Source organism: Anolis sagrei, chromosome 3, assembly GCF_037176765.1.
Source record: "Anolis sagrei isolate rAnoSag1 chromosome 3, rAnoSag1.mat, whole genome shotgun sequence".
Classification (NCBI taxonomy): domain Eukaryota; kingdom Metazoa; phylum Chordata; class Lepidosauria; order Squamata; family Dactyloidae; genus Anolis; species Anolis sagrei.
The window spans coordinates 235,408,757-235,429,168 of record NC_090023.1 but is presented as its reverse complement, the minus strand read 5'-3'; the positions used below and the strand labels follow the sequence as shown (position 1 = coordinate 235,429,168).

Below are 20,412 nucleotides of genomic sequence, written 5' to 3'. Positions count from 1 at the left end.
CCAATGAATTATCTGAGCAACTGTATATAATAATAATAATAATAATAATAATAATAATAATATGAGAGCCAGCATGGTGCAGTGTTTTGAGCCCTGGGGCCCTTCCACACAGCCCTATATCGCAGGATATCAAGGCAGAAAATCCCACAATATCTGCTTTGAGCTCAGTTATCTGAGTCCACTCTCAGATAATGTGGGGTTTTCTGCCTTGATATCCTGCGATATAGGGCTGTGTGGAAGGGTCCTTGGAGTATAACTCTGTACAACAGGATTCAAGTCTCTGCTCAGTCATAGAAACCACTGTGCAATTCACATTATTTCAGCTTCAGAGGAAGGCAAAAGCAAACTTCTTCTGGACAAATATTTACTGATAAAACCATTTGATAGGTTCATATGTCAGGTGTTATAGGTCAGCGGTCCCCAAACTAAGGCCTGTGGGTCGGATGTGTCCCTACAAGTAATTCACTCAGCCCCTGCCCTAAACTTTAGATTTAGGGTTGCCCTAAGTCTGAAACTACTTGAATGCACACAACAACAATCCTAATTAATTTGACTATCTCATCAGTCAAATGCAGGCCCACATAAGAAAAAGATACTTATTCACATATGTGGTGGGAGTGTTCTGAAGTAAAGAAATTCTAGCTAATGAGTATCATGAGATACTACAGATAAAAATTCAAATTAATGATTTGCTACAATGGTGAGCGTTGGAACACCTGAGTATAAAAATCAATTGTCAGGAGTTATTTAAAGTAACAATAAGTGCTGCACATGCTGTGATCACTAGAGGATGGAAAGAGAAATAGAAATTGATGTTAAATAATTGGAATGATTATATGTATGATCAAGTGTTGTTAGACATTACGGGAATTATGACTAAGCATGTAACAAGGACGAACAAACAAAAGGACATTACAAATAGATGGAAGGTCTACTTCAACTGGGTGAAAAATGGAGGAGCCAACAATACAAAAAAGACTTTACCAGTAGCTGGATCTGCAAGATTAGTAGAAATATACTGGGGTTCAGGAGGGAGGGGGAGGGAGGGAGGGAAGGGGAGGGAGGGAGGGAGGGAGGGAAAAAATGTAGGAAGATTTGGAAGGTAAATGTTAAAGAAGGGGAAGTACGATTGTGATTATTATGATTATAAAATTCAATACTTAAAAAAAATGTTTTGAGAACCATATTTTAGTTCTTGTGGACCACTGGTGGTCTGCGGACTACTGGTTGGGAACCACTGCCCTACAGAAATAACCCTGTGGTCAACCATAGAAAGATGGGATTTATTCTTGCCCATTCGTCCATGGCAGTATTCAATTTTCATTTTCAGGCCAGTTTTTTTTTTACAATTTTGGGATAATTGAGAAGCTTGGGAGTCAAAATAGTTTTGAGACGAAAAATTATCTGAAGATTTTTAGTGAATCTCGGGTCTGGCTTCAACAGCTACACAATGAAGCCCCAAGAACCACATATGCCTATGGGCATATTTTGTTTTAAAACTTCAGTTGGGGATGAAATTTGCAGTGGGCAGAACAGTGATGGCCTTTTTCTTGATGCTATTCATTATCTAGTTGGTAAATTATTGGCATTGTCTGCCATAGGCTTTGGCCTTGAGTTACCCTGCCATTTCCTTCCTTGCAACAGACTGAGTTATGACAGCAGGTGCAGTAAGATGAGCCTCCTGTCTTGTCCATAAGCCTGTTTGCATTAACTGATCCAGGAAAAAAGGGTGTTACTTCCTGAATGCTGGCCTTGAAAGCAAATCTGGAATTAGGCTTCCCTTTTGGAATGATGATGTTAAGGCTTTCACTAGTTCCCCTCTCTGAAATATCTTATTATTATTAAAGTTCCAAAAAGTAATTCTAGTTGAGGATGTGCTTTTAGTATACTAAAACAGTGGTTCTGAACCTATGGGTTCCCAGATGTTTTGACCTTCAACCCCCATAAATCCTAACAGTTGGTAAACTGGCTGGGATTTCTGGGTGTTGTAGGCCAAAACACCTGGGAACCCATAGGTTCAGAAGCACTGTTTTAGTACTTATTTTGACACTATGAAAATCTTCTGTGCATATAGCTCCATTGAAATCCAGATGTTAAAAATACATTTCTAAAGTCATATCAATAGTTACAGGAAATATTCAGAACATGATTTCAGTGTCAGGCAATGAAGTATTGTTGGTCTCCTGGGAATAGCAGACACAATTTGCATCTTACACTGGTAGGGTTTCCAAAGAAACTGATAATCTCTTTAAGGCTGCTTATTCTTTGGCTGCACTGTTTTGGGTGGTGACTCAACAGAGATTGGTAAGAACATTGTTTCCACTTTAGTACTTGGAAAAATTATTTTATGGATTTATGGACAATGTTGACCCTGCTAGCTGGAGTTCACTTGGATTTGCAGTTTAAAGAGTAGTTTTTCCATGGTCTGTCATTTTTCTGAAAAGCCTTTTCCTCCATCACTTAATGCAGCATTTCTCAACCTAGGGGCCAGGATGACTGGGTGGGTCGCGAGGGGATGACAGAGAGGTTGCCAAAGAACATCAGAAAACACAGTATTTTCTTTTGGTCATTGGGGGTTCTGTGTGGGAAGTTTGACCCAATGCTATTGGTGGAGTTCAGAATGCTTTTTAATTGTAAGTGAACTAAAAATCCCAGCAACTACAACTCCCAAATGTCAAGGTCTATTTTCCCCAAACTCCACCAATTTCACATTTGGGCATATTGAGTATCCATGCTAAGTTTGGTTCAGATCCAACATTGTTTGTCCACAGTGCTCTTTGGATGTAGGTGAACGACAACTCCAAAACTCAAGGTCAATACCCACCAAACCCTTCCAGTATTTTCTGTTGGTCATTGGAGTTCTGTGTGCCACGTTTGGTTCATTTCCATTGTTGGTAGAGTTCAGAATGCTCTTTGATAGTAGGTTAACTGTAAATCCCAGCAACGATGACTCCTAGGTGACAAAATCAATTCCTTCCCAACCCCACCAGTATTCAAATCTGGGTGTATTGGGTATTTGTGCCAAATTTTGTCCAGTGAATGAAAATACATAACGAATCATAACAGTAGCGAAATTACAGTTGTGAAGTAGCAGCAAAAATAATGTGATGGTTGGGGGTCACCACAACATGAGGAACTGTATTAAGGGGTTGAGGCATTAGAAAGGTTGGAAACCATTGACTTTTACAGGAATCTGATTGGATAGTCCTTCAACATCAGTTTAACTCTTAGACCCCTTCTACACTGTCCAATATCCCAGGTTCTGATTCCAGATTATTTGCTTTAAACTGGATTATATGACTCTCCATTGCCAGATAACCTGGGATCAGAAGATAATCTGGGATCAGATCCTGGGATATAGGCGCAGTGTGGAAAGGGTCTTAGATTTTTAAAAACATCTTTTGGCCTGCTTTAACTTGTTGTTTTGTTTATAAATATAAACGTTAATAAATGAATAATTGTGCAGTGAGTTCTACATGCCCACAGATATTGTCAAATTTCTTTTGGACCCAAGAAGAATCTTTAAAGAAGAATGCAATTTGGCATGAAGTGTGCGTTTACTAATCAAAGGGATTTAAAAAAACAAAAACAAAAAACAAAAAGAACATTTGGCATGCCTAAACTCTAATTAAGATACCTTTTCAAATGCACTTTAAAAAAATCTCTCCTTATGCCAGATCAGATTATTTTTCTATGTAGCCTAGGTTTTTCTGTAATGAGTGATCATGTTGTTTTTGGGTTCCAGGTAGTGTGGGATCTTTTAAAATCATCTGCTAGGCATTTGTGTGTATATGTATGGGTGTATATATTTGTGTGTGTGGGTATATATCTAGTTGTATAAATATTCATATGTATATGAATGAGATTCTATCAATTGTCCTTTCCCATAGAAAATTATTTTCCTTACTACTGAACTATGGAGTCATTCCTATAGCTAAGAAGAACGTTTGCATTCATCCAAAATATATACCTTGTAAGACATTCTCGTAATCTCAGTTCTTGTGGGTTTTTTCGGGCTATATGGCCATGTTCTAGAGGCATTTCTCCTGAGGTTTCACCGGCGAAACATCAGGAGAAATGCCTCTAGAACATGGCCATATAGCCCGAAAAAACCCACAAGAACTGAGTGATTCCAGCCATGAAAGCCTTCGACAATACATTCTCGTAATGCTTGGAACAAAGAAGTCAAGTTCTGTTTCATAATGCACTGGGTTTCTAGAAAAGATAGTGGGGTCAATATTTCCAGCAATATTGGGCTTTGTACGGGGAAAGCAAGGTTCTATTTATGATATTAGAAAGCACGTTAATAGACCATTTGCACTGTTATTTAACTATGCTAATAATAACATTAACTCACCTTGAAGCACACAACTAAAGTTCAGTTATTTGTCTATTTTCTTTACCAGGAAACCAGCAGAAGAATCATGATTTTCAGATGCAGTCAAATCTTGCTGATTAAAAATTAAGCAGCGAAGACTTGAATTCAAATGTATTTATGTAAATCACACCCATCATGCATTACTTAAAATGGACCGTTCATATCTTCACAAGTGCATGGTAAGTTTTACATTAGATCTCTGTTAGTCAAATTATATTTGGTACTGATCCATGGGGGGCCACGGTGGTGCAATGAGTTAAACCGCTAAGTTTCAGAACTTGTTGACCAGAAGGTTGGCAGTTTGAATCCACAGGATGGGGTGAGCTCCTATTGTTAGCCACAGCTTCTGCCAACCTAGCAGTTCAAACACATGCAAATGTGAGTAGATCAGTAGGTACCACTTTAGCAGGAAGATAATGGTTCTTCATGCAGTCATGCCACCCACAAGACCTAGGAGGTGTCTACTGACAACGCCAACTCTTCGGCCTAGAAATGGAGATGGGCACCATCCCCTGGAGTTGTACCCGGCTAGACTTAATGTTAAGGGGAAACCTTTATCGTTATTTTACTGTTCTATTATCTGGGAGGAGGCCACTAGGGGGCTCTAGAGAGAGAAGGATAGTCCATTTTATGGGTGGGGGGGGGATAGTAGAAGGAGAAAAACAATATCATCTGCTTTCGCTGCTTATCCCCTCTCCCCACTTCTCAGTGTTATTTCCACAATGGGGACATGGATGAGGGGAATAATAGGAAAACGGGGAAAATGGATTTCCTCCTTCAACCCACCCTCCATCCCCATAAAATGAACCATCCTTCTCTCTCTTTTTACAATAAATATCTTTTTTGGTTTTATTTTGCAGGTAAAAAATTGGATAGAAAAGGGGGGGGGAGTATATATATATATATATATATATATATATATATATAGAGAGAGAGAGAGAGAGAGAGAGAGAAACGGAGGGGGATATTTGCAGTTCTTCCTTACTCTTGACTGTGGTACCAGGGTTGTTGGGGTTCTTCTTTACTGGTCCTTTCCTAGGTTGATTTTCTGCTCCAAGTGGTTGAGGTGTTCTTTGTTCTTATATTCATAGTATAATCTTCAACTCCTCCTGTTTCAGAAATCTGGTTAGTTGTGTCCAGTCCGTCTCTTTTCTAGTTATGTTTTGGTTGTGAGCTAGTTGTTAAGTTAGTAAATCCATTTTCATGATCTCTATCATTTTTATCAGCCATTCTTGTCTCGTTAGGATTTCTTCTGTTTTCCAGTGCCTTGCAAGTACTATTATTGCAGCAGTTGTTAAATAAGTGAGGAGGATGTCTTTATTCTTTTCCAATTTTTTTATCCCTGATACCCAGCAGGAAGAGTTCTCTCTCTACCACCCCCGGCTGCATATAGTGTATTTATTTTGATCACATGGGATGTTGCCTGAAATAGCTTCAATGTTACATTTGCTTGATAATTCTTACTGGTATATGTAGTAATTCCAAATATTTGCATTCCAATATTTATTTAGTTATAAATATGCAATCCAAATTTAATAGGACGGGAAGCAATAATCCCCACCAAGATCCTTGCATTATTTTCCCCTTCAGTATATCTATATGCTTATTTGCTTATTCAGATGCTATGGATGCTCATAGGGATGTGTGTGTTTAGAATGTAGACTAGAATGACCAAACCACTGAAAGGTATGCTCTCCTGCACATCTCTATGGACAATCTTTCCTCTACTTTCCCATTTTTGCTGTCTATACATTGCTTAGAGCTGGGATTTCCAACAGCTGGGATTTCCTTGCCCTTCCTGGTTTTTATTTTCTAAAAAACTAGGAAAGTGGTATTCTATAGAGTGAAGCTTACATCTTTATGTTGAAGAATGTCTCTGGGACCACACAGAATGAAGAAATTGAAGTACAGGTTGAGCATCCCTCCCTTATCAGTAATTCTGAAACCTGGAATACTCCAAAATCCAAAATTGTGACTTGGGCCACATCTACACTACCATATAATGCAGTTTCAAACTGCATTATATGGTCAGTAGAGACTCATATGATGCAACTCTAAATGGACCTCAGACAGTGTTACTTTTGCTTTTCGATAGATAAATGTAATAATAATATAATAATAAACTTTATTTCTACCCTGCCACCATCTCCCCAATGGGGACTCGGAGCAGCTTACATGAGACCAAGCCCAAACAACAAAATTACAATAAAATAAGACCAAACACTCAAACCAAAAATGCAAACAAAGCGCAACATCCTAATAACATAAAATATGTATGCAAACTTTGCTTCATTCACAAAGTTATTGGAATATTGTCTGTACATTTACCTTCAAGCTTTGTGTATAAGGTGTACATGAGTCTCTTTCAGAGAAAAAAATGGAACAACAACAACAACAACACAATGAAATACAAGTGAATTTTATGTTTAAACTTGACCCCATCTCCAAGATTATGTATGTAGTGATATGGAGGATCCTATGGATTTACCCAGGGGACAGGAAAGAATGCCATGTATTCCCTACACTAAATGCATTGACGTTTTGCTTCCTGTTGTGCACATTAGTTATATACCGATATATATTTTATTTTTGGTGTAGAGTATATTTTTATATGGGGTTTGCTTTTGTGTTGTGTTTCCTCTGGGGTGTGCTTGTACATGGGATGTGCATTTGTTTTGAAGCATTTAGGCTGTACGGCGTGAATGGCTTTTTGCCTTTGTGCCATGCTTCTCTGAGCGTTACTAATTTGCCTTTTGTGAAATTGAAATTGATATTTTTGGTCTACTTTGTGGAGAGGAATACATTGTTTGGTATTCTGGCTAGACTTACATAACTTGTTTTGTAACAAGTAACAAGAGTTACTTGTCTCTGACAGTCAAACTAAATGAAATACATAGCCCATATTTTGATGAAGGACTGTTTCAAATGGTAAAGGACTTCTGTTTGACATAGCATGTGGTTGTCCTCAACAATATATATTGCATTTCCAGTGTACGAGTTGGTCTTAAGAAGATAAGCATAGGCTTAATTTTTAAGTCTGATGTCTGAGGAAAGTTTATTTTGAGAGGAAAATACTCCAAGTTTGGCCCAGAGTCCCATCTATTGTAAAATGAGTGTTGAAACAGAAAGGTTGATTGTTTGATTTTAGCCTTTCCTTTAACCATTTCTCCTTTTGGGACATGTGTGTGTATGTGTATGTGTGTGTATTTCCTTTTGTGATATATGGATATTTGGTTACTAGATATACCTTCCACAATGTACTTTGTAAATAGCACTTTCCCAGGGAACTTTCCCCAGGAAGAAGGTTTTTAAGATTGACTCAGATGCTGCTGTTGTTTAGCCTTGAAGACGTTTTCAGTTCATTTTAAGGATTTTAACTGTTAATTTTTAAATAATATCATTGATATTGAATTCTATTTTAAGATTTGCATACTTTGGAGTTTGTAGGAGGAAAAAGAGGCTTCAGCACACTGGAAAGCTCCATTCAACTTTCAGACTAAAACCCAAAGCATTTACTCCTCCACTCACATGGAAACTCAGAGTGAATAAGCACTCTGTGTGATTAGGATATCTTCTATTTTTACTGTCCATTTTTCAATGGGAGAAAAGCTAATCAATGGTGATTTGTACTATGTGCTTGCTTTTGCCTTACATCTCAAACTTACATCTTGAGTACTGCTGAGATAATCTGTCACCATGCTGCAGATGAGAATTTATGTCTGCAGTTGAGAAGAAAAACTGAGATAAAAAAGTCAGTACTTATTGTGCATGAATGTCACCATATATATGGAGAAAGAGTGCGAGAGAGAGGATGTTTCATGATGTCTAAACTTGATGTACAGATGTTTCAGAAAAAGTCTGAAAAGTGGTCAGATTATGTATATTTTTAGAAATACTTTGTTAGTTAACCAATTTGAGAATGAATGTATCAAATTAACCCATATTTTCTTCTCTACCAGGTGGCTGGTGATCATTGTTTCGTCACTCCAGACAGTTTATGGGGTATGTTACATGAATGCAAAGGTTCCTTTGCTCTTTTCCAATTTGCTACATAGGAATGTCTAATTTTGTTTTTGTTTATTTTTTTCCTTCCTGGTAATAGGCGTGTTTATCAACTTTCAATAAAACATTTTAGAAGTAGAGCTCGAATGGTTATTTTCAGTTTGTGTTTTCTAGGTTTTCTCCACCATATAGAAACTTTGAGTGAACCTCAGGAACTATTTTGTATACCAAAAGTGACATTTGTAGAATCTTCAGATTCTGCACTCATTGCTTTTGATGATGGTTGCATCTACTCCGTAGAAGTAATACAGTTTGACACCACTTTATTTGCCATGGCTCAGTGCTATAGAATCATGAGAACTGTAGTTTTAGCAGGTCTTTAGCCTTTTCTTCGAGAGAAAGCTCATGCCTCACCAGACTACAGATCCCATGATTCCATAGCATTAAAGTGGTGACAAAGTGCATTAATAGTGTACACACACCCTATGATAGGAACATTCTCTCAAGGTTAAAAGTCACCCATCAATGCAGTGTAACAACAAAAACATCCTAAACTACTGTAAATTGTTTCATAAGCTTAAATATATTTCCTAGAGCATTTAGTTGTCTGATCTGACAGTTCTGTATGCATTTACCTTGCCATGCTAAGTCAACGTTTTAATCAATTCAATGGTTCTATTCTGCTTGAGCTTAGCAGTTCGTGAGGTTGCAAAAAGTCTGATGCTTCCTTAAAATGCAGTTTAAAATGACTTCTTTAGGCCACAATCATAGATCCTTTCAGCTATAGATGCAATCAAATATAATTTCCAGAATACCTGGCTAATTTGAGTAATATAACAATTACAGACATTGTAATCCAAGATCTTTAGCGGTCCAAAGATTGATTTGTCCAAAGAGATTTTCAAAGATTTTCTTTCAAAATATTAAGTTATTTATGGGGAATTGTCATGAAATATGTCCTTAAACTATATCTTGGCTGTTCTAGCATTTTAATCTCTAATGCAAGGCTATTCCTCAAAATATTTCCTAGAATGATAAAAACATAATTTTATTAGGAAAAAAATGATGAATTATTTTGAAGCATGCCTGCAACAAACAAGAGGGACTAATTCATATTCCCACGGGAATCCTTTCTGAAGATAGAAAAAAAAATTGTAAGCTTGTGCTTGTGTGCTCATGAAGGTCAAGAACTCAAAATGTTTTGCAAATATTTTAGATAAGGGGAAAAGTGGGTAGATTCTAAACAAAACTGAAATATGAACTTTTGTTTGAATTGGAGACGTGCATGAAAGAAGGTAAATTCAAACCGAAACATCTTGTACAACTGTGTCTCATATATGATTTTGCTATCTAAGTTTTATGATGCATTGGTACAACATGACCTTGCAACTGCTGTGCAAATTTCATATGGATTATATATGTTCTTACAAAAAAAAGCTATGGACTGTGATACCACACCACATTGAAAATTATTTATGTAGCCCAGTGGATCCCAACCTGTGATCTGTGGACCACCAGTGGTCCACAAGAACTAAAATATGGTCTGCAGCCTCACCTTTACTACACAATTGCAACAAGAGTGACTAGTCTTGCAAAACTCTCTTATAGTGCCGAGGCTTATTAACTATGGTTTTCTGTGGGTGAGCAGATGGCGACTACTGGATGGCATGTGTTCTGTATCCAAAACTAGAACTGATGTGGTCTATCCAATGCAATTTTCTGAATCAGCACCCCAAATAACCAAACACAATGTAAAGTTGACGAAAAACTGATTCGTAACCCTTTTGGTACTAATGTTGGTTAAAGTGATCCCTGGTAGAAAAAAAAAAGGTTGGGAACCACTGACCTAGACTGCTATTGCAGTACATGAAAATGTCACCGCAGCCCCAGAATATGACCTATAACAGAAATTCAAGGCTTGCAATATAGACTTTTAAAAACTATCTGCTGGAGCATAACATTGAACTAAAGAATTTTGAATCCAGAAATTTGTCACCCAGCGTCCAAGTCCAACTCTTAAACCACTACACCATATGGGCTCTTTGATTTTGTTGCTACTAACCAATTGTTGTATGCCCTTGCTGGTAACAAAATATCATTGGGAAATCTACTACGAGATCCTAGTTCAGCTTCTCTCCACTTTTAGTGTGCAATGTCCAACAGTTATCCCATATTATGTGATTAAATCTGTTGCTGCCTACCTTAAAAGAATGTGAATATATTTCCATTCCCCAGCAGCATGTCAGCATTACTCTCTGTCCCAGTGCTAAGTTTCATATAAATCATATCGAAGAGAGCAATTTTACATTTTCAAGCATGTAGATCAGTGGTTCTCAACCTGTGTTCCCAGATGTTTTGTCATAAAACTCCCAGAAATCCTGTTTACCAGCTGTTAGGATTTCTAGAAGTTGAAGATCAAAACTTCTGGGGACCCACACGTTCAGAACCACTGAAGTAGGGAAACTGTGTGGAAGAAGTTATCAGTTATCTCATATTTTCCTTTTCCCTTGGCAGTACTCTCGTACTTTTTAACATCTAAATGGCTAAATTAAGCAGATGTCTCTGTTATATTCATGGAATAGCAGTAAAGAGAAGTTTCAGGAGTGGAATTTGTTCCTCTTTGAAGCTGCTTAAAGGCACAAAATTTCTAATGGAATGAACTTTTGGCAATCTGCTTTGGACTGTATGTATTCACCTTTGTTTAAGGTTAAGCAATTCTTAAGTACTATGTGTTTCAGAAAACTCACATGGGAAAATCTCTTCTTATCCTTCTCAGTAGGACATAAGGGTAAAGCCTGAGCTCAGAATGTTTCAGGGCAACAAAAATGTTAAGGTGAGGTAACAGCCTGAACATTTTTTCACCCTTCCTTGGAATCAGCATGCCCTAGGTTTGGGACAGTCATCTACAGAGTGGATCTGATCTCCAGGCATAAACGTAATTAGGTAGATTTGGAATTTAATTTATAATAACCTTTTAAAACGGGGCTTAGAATCATGTGGCCCTTTAGATGTTGGAAAAGGGCAGCTCATAATAGCCTTACACTCAAAAACAATAGGGAAGAATGACAGAAGTTGCAGTCTAACAACATCTTTGTACCCAAAAAGGTTTTTAAAAAGTAAAAATGTTCTTTACATTGGAATGCTACAAAGTTAACATTTAAACTTTGATTATTTAGTTATTTATTAGTGATTATTTAGTTATTTATTAGTTAGTTAGTTAGTTAGTTAGTTATTAGTGATCTATCTACTTCCACTAATGTGCCCCTCAAATCAAGATTTTTTTAAAATGTAAGTTGAATATCCCTTATCCAAAATGCTTGGGACCACAAATGTTCAGATCTTGGAATACCTGTTTTTGCATATACATTTGTAATGAGATACATATTTTGGAGATGGAACACAAGCCTAAACACAATCTTTTTGAAGGTTTTATGGATCAACTGTTTTGGTGTACAGGCAATTTCTGAGTTACGAAAAAAATAGCTTCTGTAGGTTTGTACTTAAATGATTTTTTTTGTTAGTCGGAATAGGTATCTTTTGTAAGTTTATCTCCAGCCATATATATAGAGGGGGGGGGGGGGCACTTTGGATAGCATAGGGAAAGGTTAACACCCCTGCGGTGTTTGTTTTCCTGTCTGTGCCCCTGTTCAGAAGATTTCATCTTACTTTCTGTCCCTGTGATAATTGGATTTTGAGAAATTTGGCTTGTAGTGGAAACAAGGTTTGGTGATAAAGTTTCAGTGGAGACACCTTTTTCCCATGATAACTTTTCCAAGATAAATATTTCTTCCCTGGGATAGATTTCTCTCGCTTCCTGTTATTTCATCCCCATTCTTAACTATCAGTCATTTGTAAGTTGGATGTTTGTAACTCAGGGACTGCCCATATATGAAACCATAAATCAAAATTTGGGGGTTAGATCATGTTTCTATCCATTTTTAATTTGAAAAATTACCATAATGTACTTTTCTTTAGTGCCGTTTTAATGGTAAAACAGCATGAAGAATAATCTCCCCATTGCATTCCAGTCCTTTATGCACACTAAAAGTTTGAATTTGCCTGCTGGGATTCATCCAGAGGAAATTTTCAGGTGGCTGCAAAGGCTGTCTCAGAGAAAAGGGAAAGGAAGTTGGACTCTTGGATAAAAACCATTAAACTTCATTTATTGCACTCAGAGAAATGTTATGTCTTTCTTATTTTCAGGGGCTTCCATTGGTTGTTTTGATTAGAACTCACAAACTCTAGGATTGGCACTCCCAAACAGATTTGAAAAGGGAATTAATTAGAAAGAAGAAAATTAATTTTTGTTTTTTCTTAGGGCGAATATTCATATCTTGGTCGCTGTGGTGGACGGGATTGCTCAATTTGTCCATGCTTTCTTGAAAAAGGATCAAGGGTAAGTATTTACTTTTACTTTTAAATTTTCATTATAAAACACTCTATGCCTATATTGATATCCAAAGAGATGAATATATGAACATATACATTAAATACAATATATGCATATCAATTTATTAATAAATACACCTGCTTATTTCCATTATTTTGTGATATTATATACGTGGGGACTATGTCATCGCAATGAGAAATGAGCTAGAGTTTTGATTGATGAAAAATGCAGCCATTAAAATGTAAAACCAAGATCATATAAAATGGAAGCACATGAATAAACAGTACTTTGAAGCCTGGTTTCCTTCTCTGAGCAGAATGTATAAAATCACCAATATGCATAACTGCTGTGTCTTTGAAGAAATGCCAGTTGGGATTACCCGTTCTCTCTGTTGTATGAAGAATTCCAAATTGTTTTCTGGAGTGCCATATAGTTCTGCACACTATCTATTAATGTATTGTCGAAGGCTTTCATGGCCGGAATCACTCAGTTCTTGTGGGTTTTTTCGGGCTATATGGCCATGTTCTAGAGGCATTTCTCCTGACGTTTCGCCTGCATCTATGGCAGGCTTCCTCAGAGGTCTGCTGGAGCTGGGAAAAAAGGGGGTTTATATATCTGTGGACTGACCAGGGTGAGACAAAAGGCTTTTGTAAGTTGGGCTAGGTGTGAATCTTTTCAACAAATCTTTTCTGGGTGGATCTTCATCTTTACTCTTGTGGCTTGTTCAAGAGAAAGGAAGAAACCATGAAAATGAACAAAATCTGGCTACCAGTATTAAAAAATTCTAAAATTAAAACAGCAGAGAGAAAAACAGGCAGGGACATCTAAGCACCTTTCATTAAGAGTTTGCTCCAGGCACAGTCAGCCCATTGTATGCTAATCAAGGTGGTCAGTTGAAAAGATTCACACCTAGCCCAACTTACAAAAGCCTTTTGTCTCACCCTGGTCAGTCCACAGATATATAAACCCCCTTTTTTCCCAGCTCCAGCAGACCTCTGAGGAAGCCTGCCATAGATGCAGGCGAAACGTCAGGAGAAATGCCTCTAGAACATGGCCATATAGCCCGAAAAAACCCACAAGAACTGACTATTAAATTTGAAATATGATCATTTTTTAAAATGACAATTTATCCTTGATCAGATCCAGGTGCCATATGGTACAATCTACTGCACCTGTTTTCTATGGCCCTGTCTACATTGCCATGTAATCCAGAATCCAGATTGTTTGTTTTGTGGATGGCATACCTGTATAGATCCCGCCTATGTTGGCTACATGAATTGCCTTCCAATTACTGATGGCTATTTTTGCTGGGAATCCAATGATGAAACTTTGATTTGAAATTTTAGAATGGCTACATCCAGATTAGTATATCAGGGTGGGCATACGTGTCCAGAAAAACAATTTCAGATTGTGTGTAGGTGTGTGTTGAAGTTTCCAGTCTTCATTTCTCTTTTTAAAAATGATTACCCTTTTCTAGCAAACTACTAGTTAAAACTATCTCTTATTAACGTGTTGTCGAAAGCTTTCATGGCTGGAATCACTGGGTTGCTGTGAGTTTTCTGGGCTGTATGGCCATGTTCCAGAAGAACAAAGCCATACAGCCTGAAAAATTCACAGCAAACGACCATCTCTTTTTATTTTTTGAAATGTATTCATTAACACACAATGTTTTTATAATATAAAACAATATATAAGGTAACATTACAATTAAAACTCCAAAATACAAAATTAAAAACTTGTACTAATAGTAGAAACTACAACAGAAATACTTTTATGCTGTTTTATCTGCTTTTAATTGCTTTTATAATTTTATTGGAAATATTGTTTGGAAGCCACCTTTGGTTCCACCTTAGGAGAAAGGCAGCATGCAAATGCAATACATACATACAGACATAAGAATACAAATTACTTCCAGTTTTCCAGACAATGGTCATAGTTACTAAAGAGTCTTACCTCCTCTAGAGACCTCATCACACTAGAGAATGAATCCACTTAAAACTGGTTTCTGCTACCTGTACTTTAGGGAGGAGACTTTAACAGCCTTCCTAGACTACAAACCCCAGAATTCTGTAGGAGGCAGAAACCGGATTTAAAGTGGATTCATTCTCTAGTGCAAGGGTCCTCAAAGCAAGGTCCGGGAGCTGGATGCGGCCCTCCAAGGTCATTTGCCCGGCCCTCGCTCAGGGTCAACCTAAGTCTGAAATGACTTGAAAGCACACAACAACAACAATCCTATCTCATCAGCCAAAAGCAAGCCCACACTTCCTATTGAAATATTAATAAGTTCTTCATTTTAATTATTGTATTGTTTTAAAGTGGTTTTTTTTTGCATTACAAATAAGATATGTGCAGTGTGCATAGGAATTCATTCATGTTTTTTTCAAATTATAATCCAGCCCTCCAACAGTTTGAAGGATTGTGACCTGGCCCTCTGTTTAAAAAGTTTGTGGACCCCTGCTCTAGTGTGATGAAGCAGTAGGATGTATTTTAAATGAATTTCTACATAATATTTAATTCCACTCGTCTCCAAATCCTACTATTAATCATTTAGCCCTATAATCCTTTAAATCCCCCAAAAGGGACGTGGGGCATCTTACAAAATAGCACAATAAAAGTGCAACACAGAACACACAGAATACAACAAATTTGCAAAAAAAATCAGTAAACATAAAATAACAACTAACTAGATTAACAGAAACAACTCAATTAAAGTAAAAAAAAAAGTTATATAACATAACAATAGATTATAGTTAAAACAGGCCATACAACCGAACAGCAACCCAGGATTGGGAATTAATTCACAATCCTTCTTGAAGCTACTTAACATATTCTCCATAACTAATCAGAATTGCCATTTTTTCTATCTCAGCATGATCATGTAGTTTCATCAATCAATCTTCTTGTGATAGAATTGCAATATTACCAAACTACCTCTTTATTATTTAGGCACACAGCATTGCATTCTGAAAGCTGTGAAAAGCACAGGGTTTAGGCGGGTTTAACTGGTCAAAAGTGGTTTCCTTTAACAACTCCCCCAACACACAGCATATGTCCTGCTCTGACCTCTGAAGTTTTATTCCATTCATTACTTTAAGTGTTGTTGATAAAGTAGATCATAGAAAACAAGCTTGCATTCATGACATGACCTGATTTAGCTTCTTCAAAAAAAAATCCAACAAAAACAAAGACAGTTGTGAGTAAAGTTGATCTGGTGTTTGTTTTCTCCTGCAGCCAAAAGGACAATTAAGTTTTTATTCTCATAATGTGGTTATTTGTTTGTGATGTTTAAAAGTACATTGTGGACGAGATTCCAACAAAACTGAACATTTTGCTCCACATTCTTCAGAAGCTGTTGGACTTCGTAGCCTAGTTGAGGGCTATTTCTGTAAGGTGGTTGAGTCTTCGTCTAGACATTTCCTCCTGTTCCTTAATTATTTACTTTATTTTTATCCTGCCTTTCTCTCAATATCAGGACTTGAGGTGGCTAACAATAAATATAAAGCAATGGTAATTAAAAACAAAGTGATACATCAGACCTTACAACCTCTGAGGATGCCTGCCATAGATGAAGGTGAAACGTCAGGACAGAATGCTTCTGGAACACGGCCGTACAGCCCAAAAAACTTACAGCAACCCAGTGATTCCAGCCATGAAAATCTTTGACAACACATTGAATACATTAAATTATAAATATAAAAACAAAAAATATTATGTTATTAAAACTATTAAGCAGTAAAATAATGAAATGTATTTCATTGTTATACCCATCTTAAAATTCCACTCACACCATCCTCAGCAGCCTGCTCATCACCATTCCTTAAATGTCTGATGGCAGAGACACATTTTATTGCCCTTCTTGGTGGGAACAAGGGAGGGGGCCATCCTGGTTTCTCTAGGGCAGTGATTCCCAACTTTTGGTCCTCCAGTTGTTTTGGACTTCAACTCTCAGAAATCACAGCAAGCTCACTAGCTGTTAAGAATTGTAGGAGTTGAAGTTCAAAACACTTGGAGGACCAAAGGTTGGGAACCACTGCTCTAGGAAGAGAATTCCAAAGTCTGGGAGCAACCGCTGAAAAGGCTCTTTCCCTTGTTCCCACCAAAGGAGCTTGGGGTTGGTGGGACAGAGAGAAGGGCTCCCCAGATGATCATAGCATTCTGATAAGAGATATATGACCCTGCAAATAACCTGGATCCACGCTATTTAGGACTCCGTAGGTCAAAATAAGCACTTCAGATTATGCCCAGAAACGAGTGGGCAGCCAATTAAACTATTGCAACAGGAGATTCCACTTCACACACAAGGTTGGGAAATTTACAAATCACAAATAGAAGTGAAAAATTTGAACAAACAAAAATTCAGATGTATTTATGGGCAAATTTAAGTAAACATGTTATTCTAAGGCGCTGTGCTTCTCTAAAAGAGGTAGGAACATATGAGCCATACTTCACAAGAAAGGGTATGGGACAAATTGTGTGGTTGCTTATGCTCTGTCCGAGGTACTGAAATATTTATCTCCAATTCTCCATATTAATCTTGGAAACCTAATCCTAGCTAATAATCCCTTTTGTTGTCTGTATCTAATATTCTCCCAGCTTGCTTTGAGTATAATGAGCGTATTCAGCACAACTAAAAGGCAATTTCTTCATTTAATTAGATATAGGGTGCATCTATACTGTAGAAATAATGCAGTGTCATACTGGTGATCACTCGTGTCTGAGTATGATTACCTTCCAAGTGTAGGGTCTTGGTGGTGGGTCTGTAGGTGACTGTAGAGACCTATCCTTGATCCACATGTTCTTTTGCAGTGAGTGCATTGATTTCCAGGTAGAAGGAGGTCTCAGTCAGGGTTGGCTTGATGTGACTTGCTCTTAACATGTTTTCCCTTTCACCTTCTATTTGTGCCTCTTCGTATTCCACAGCACTGCTGGCAACAACTGACCTCCAATTAGAATGCTCGAGGGCCAGGGCTTCCCAGTTCTCAGTGTCTGTGCCACAATTTTCAAGGTTGGCTTTAAGCCAGTGCTTCTCAACCTGTGGGTTCCCAGATGTTTTTGGCCTTCTACTCCCAGAAATCCTAACAGCTGGTAAACTGGCTGGGATTTCTGGGAGTTGAAGGCCAAAAACATCTGGGGACACCTGGTTGAGAACCACTGCTTTAAGGCCTTCTTTAAATCCCTAATGCAACCTAATATCTATTAAATAGCTTTCTCCGCCAAAGAGCGCTGGTGCCTTACTAAACTACAAATCTCAGGATCCCATAGCATTGAGATATGGCAGTTAAAGAGGTATCAAACTGCCGTAAGCCTGCAGTGTGGCTGAATCTTTAGTGAACTAAGTTTTTCCTCCTTTGGTGCAAAGTATGAAGTAATACTGACACCCACTGGCCACTGGTTTAATTAAGTGACTGGTTAATTTTTCATTTTAATAAAAATGAAGATGCATAACTGAGTAAAATACAGTACAGTTCAATTATGAAACTAAATTTTGTGATTGTACCTATATTACAATGGATGTTAAGGACACTGAATCCACACAATATGGGCTACTTTGAGAAATAAAATCATGTTTACATGATGGAATGGAAGTTACAGTAATCTGGGAGTTGTAGTTCACCCATATCCAGAGAACACTCAACCCAGCTGAAGACGAATCTGGACCAAACTTGGCACACAAAACCAACATGGCCAACTGCGAATACTGGCTTGGTTTGGGGATGATTACCCTGGGAATCAGGGAGTTGTAGTTCATCCTTATCTGGATATCACTGAATCCAGCTGATGTCAGATTTGGACTAAACTTGGCACACAGACCCAACATGACAAACTTTGAATAATGGCAGGCTTTGAAAAGGATTGACCTACGATTCTGGGAATTGTCGTTCATACACATTTATTTATTTTATTTATTTGATGCACTTATTAACCGCCATTCTCAGCCCATTAGGGCGACTCATGGCGGTGTACAGTACATATAAAGACGATTTACAAAAGGTTAATTACAACAACACATAAACTATACGACAATTACAGACTACACTAAAAATCCGCTTCGTCTCATATTGGAATCATAACCAGTCTCATATTCCTTGTTCCATTCCAGTCATCTTTACCACATTGTTATAACACTTAATTAAATGCCTTCTCGAACAGCCATGTCTTGAGGCTTTTTCGGAAGGACATGAGGGAGGGCGCCTGTCTGATGTCTGCAGGGAGAGCGTTCCACAGCCGGGGGGCCACCACCGAGAAGGCCCTCTCTCTCGTCCCCGCCAGACGTGCCTGTGAGGCAGGCGGGATCGAGAGAAGGGCCTCCCCAGACGATCTTAATGTCCTCGTGGGCTCATAGGCCAAGATGCGGTCCGAAAGGTATTTTGGGCCGGAACCGTTTAGGGCTTTGTAGGCCAAAACCAGCACCTTGAATTGGGTCCGGTAGCAAATCGGCAGCCAGTGGAGCTGGGACAGCAAGGGCGTTGTGTGCTCCCTGACACCCGCTCCAGTTAGTAACATGGCTGCCGCGCGCTGAACCAGCTGAAGCTTCCGGGCCGTCTTCAAGGGCAGCCCCACGTAGAGAGCGTTGCAGTAGTCAAGGCGGGATGTGACCAGAGCGTGTACCACCGTGGCCAAGTCAGACTTCCCGAGATACGGGCGCAGCTGGCGCACGAGCCTGAGCTGTGCAAATGCTCCCCTGGTCACCGCTGAAACCTGGGGATCCAGGCTCAACGATGAGTCCAGGGTCACACCCAAGCTGCGAACCTGCGCCTTCAAGGGGAGTGCGACCCCATCCAGCACAGGCTGTAACCCTATATCCCGTTCGGCCTTGCGACTGACCAGGAGTACCTCTGTCTTGTCTGGATTTAATTTCAGTTTGTTCGCCCTCATCCAGACCGTTACAGCGGCCAGGCACCGGTTCAGGACCTCGACAGCCTCCTTAGTAGCAGGTGGGAAGGAGTGACAGAGTTGGACATCATCTGCGTACAGATGACACCGCACCCCGAAACTCCGGATGATCTCACCCAGCGGCTTCATGTAGATATTAAACAGCATGGGGGACAGTATGGAACCCTGTGGCACTCCACAACTCAAAGGTTGTGGTGCGGAACAGGAGTCCCCCAATAACACCTTCTGGGTGCGACCCTCCAGGAATGACTGGAGCCACTGCAAAGCAGTGCCCCCAAGGCCCATTTCCGTAAGGCGCCCCAGAAGGATACCGTGGTCGACGGTATCGAAGGCCGCTGAGAGGTCCAGAAGCACCAACAGGGACACACTCCCCCTGTCTAGCTCCCGGCGCAGATCATCCACTGAGGCAACCAAGACCGTCTCGGTACCATGTCCCGGTCTGAAACCAGACTGTGCCGGATCCAGATAATCCGTGTCTCTCAAGAATACCTGGAGTTGTGAGGCCACCACGCTTTCCATGACTTTGCCCAAGAAGGGGAGATTGGAAACAGGCCGAAAGTTGTCCAATTTAGTGGGGTCCAGTGATGGTTTCTTCAACAGCGGCTTTATAATAGCCTGTTTTAGGCTCGCTGGAATCTTGCCTTCCCGAAGGGAGGCATTCACCACCACTGTTACCCACTCGGCCAATCCCCCTCTGGCCTCCCTCAGAAGCCAGGATGGGCAGGGGTCTAGGATGGACGTGGTAGGC

At 39.1% G+C, this 20,412-nt stretch overlaps 1 protein-coding gene across 1 annotated transcript in view; it reads left to right on the top strand.

The window, feature by feature from the left end:
- Positions 1–20,412, top strand: part of COL4A4 (collagen type IV alpha 4 chain) — a 93,991-nt gene that overhangs the window by 6,719 nt on the left and 66,860 nt on the right. The window contains exons 2-4 of the mRNA XM_067465967.1: positions 4,407–4,557; positions 8,338–8,380; positions 12,699–12,776. Coding sequence (XP_067322068.1) covers positions 4,514–4,557; positions 8,338–8,380; positions 12,699–12,776 — 165 coding nt within the window. The 5' untranslated portion in view covers positions 4,407–4,513. The remainder of the gene's footprint in view (positions 1–4,406; positions 4,558–8,337; positions 8,381–12,698; positions 12,777–20,412) is intronic.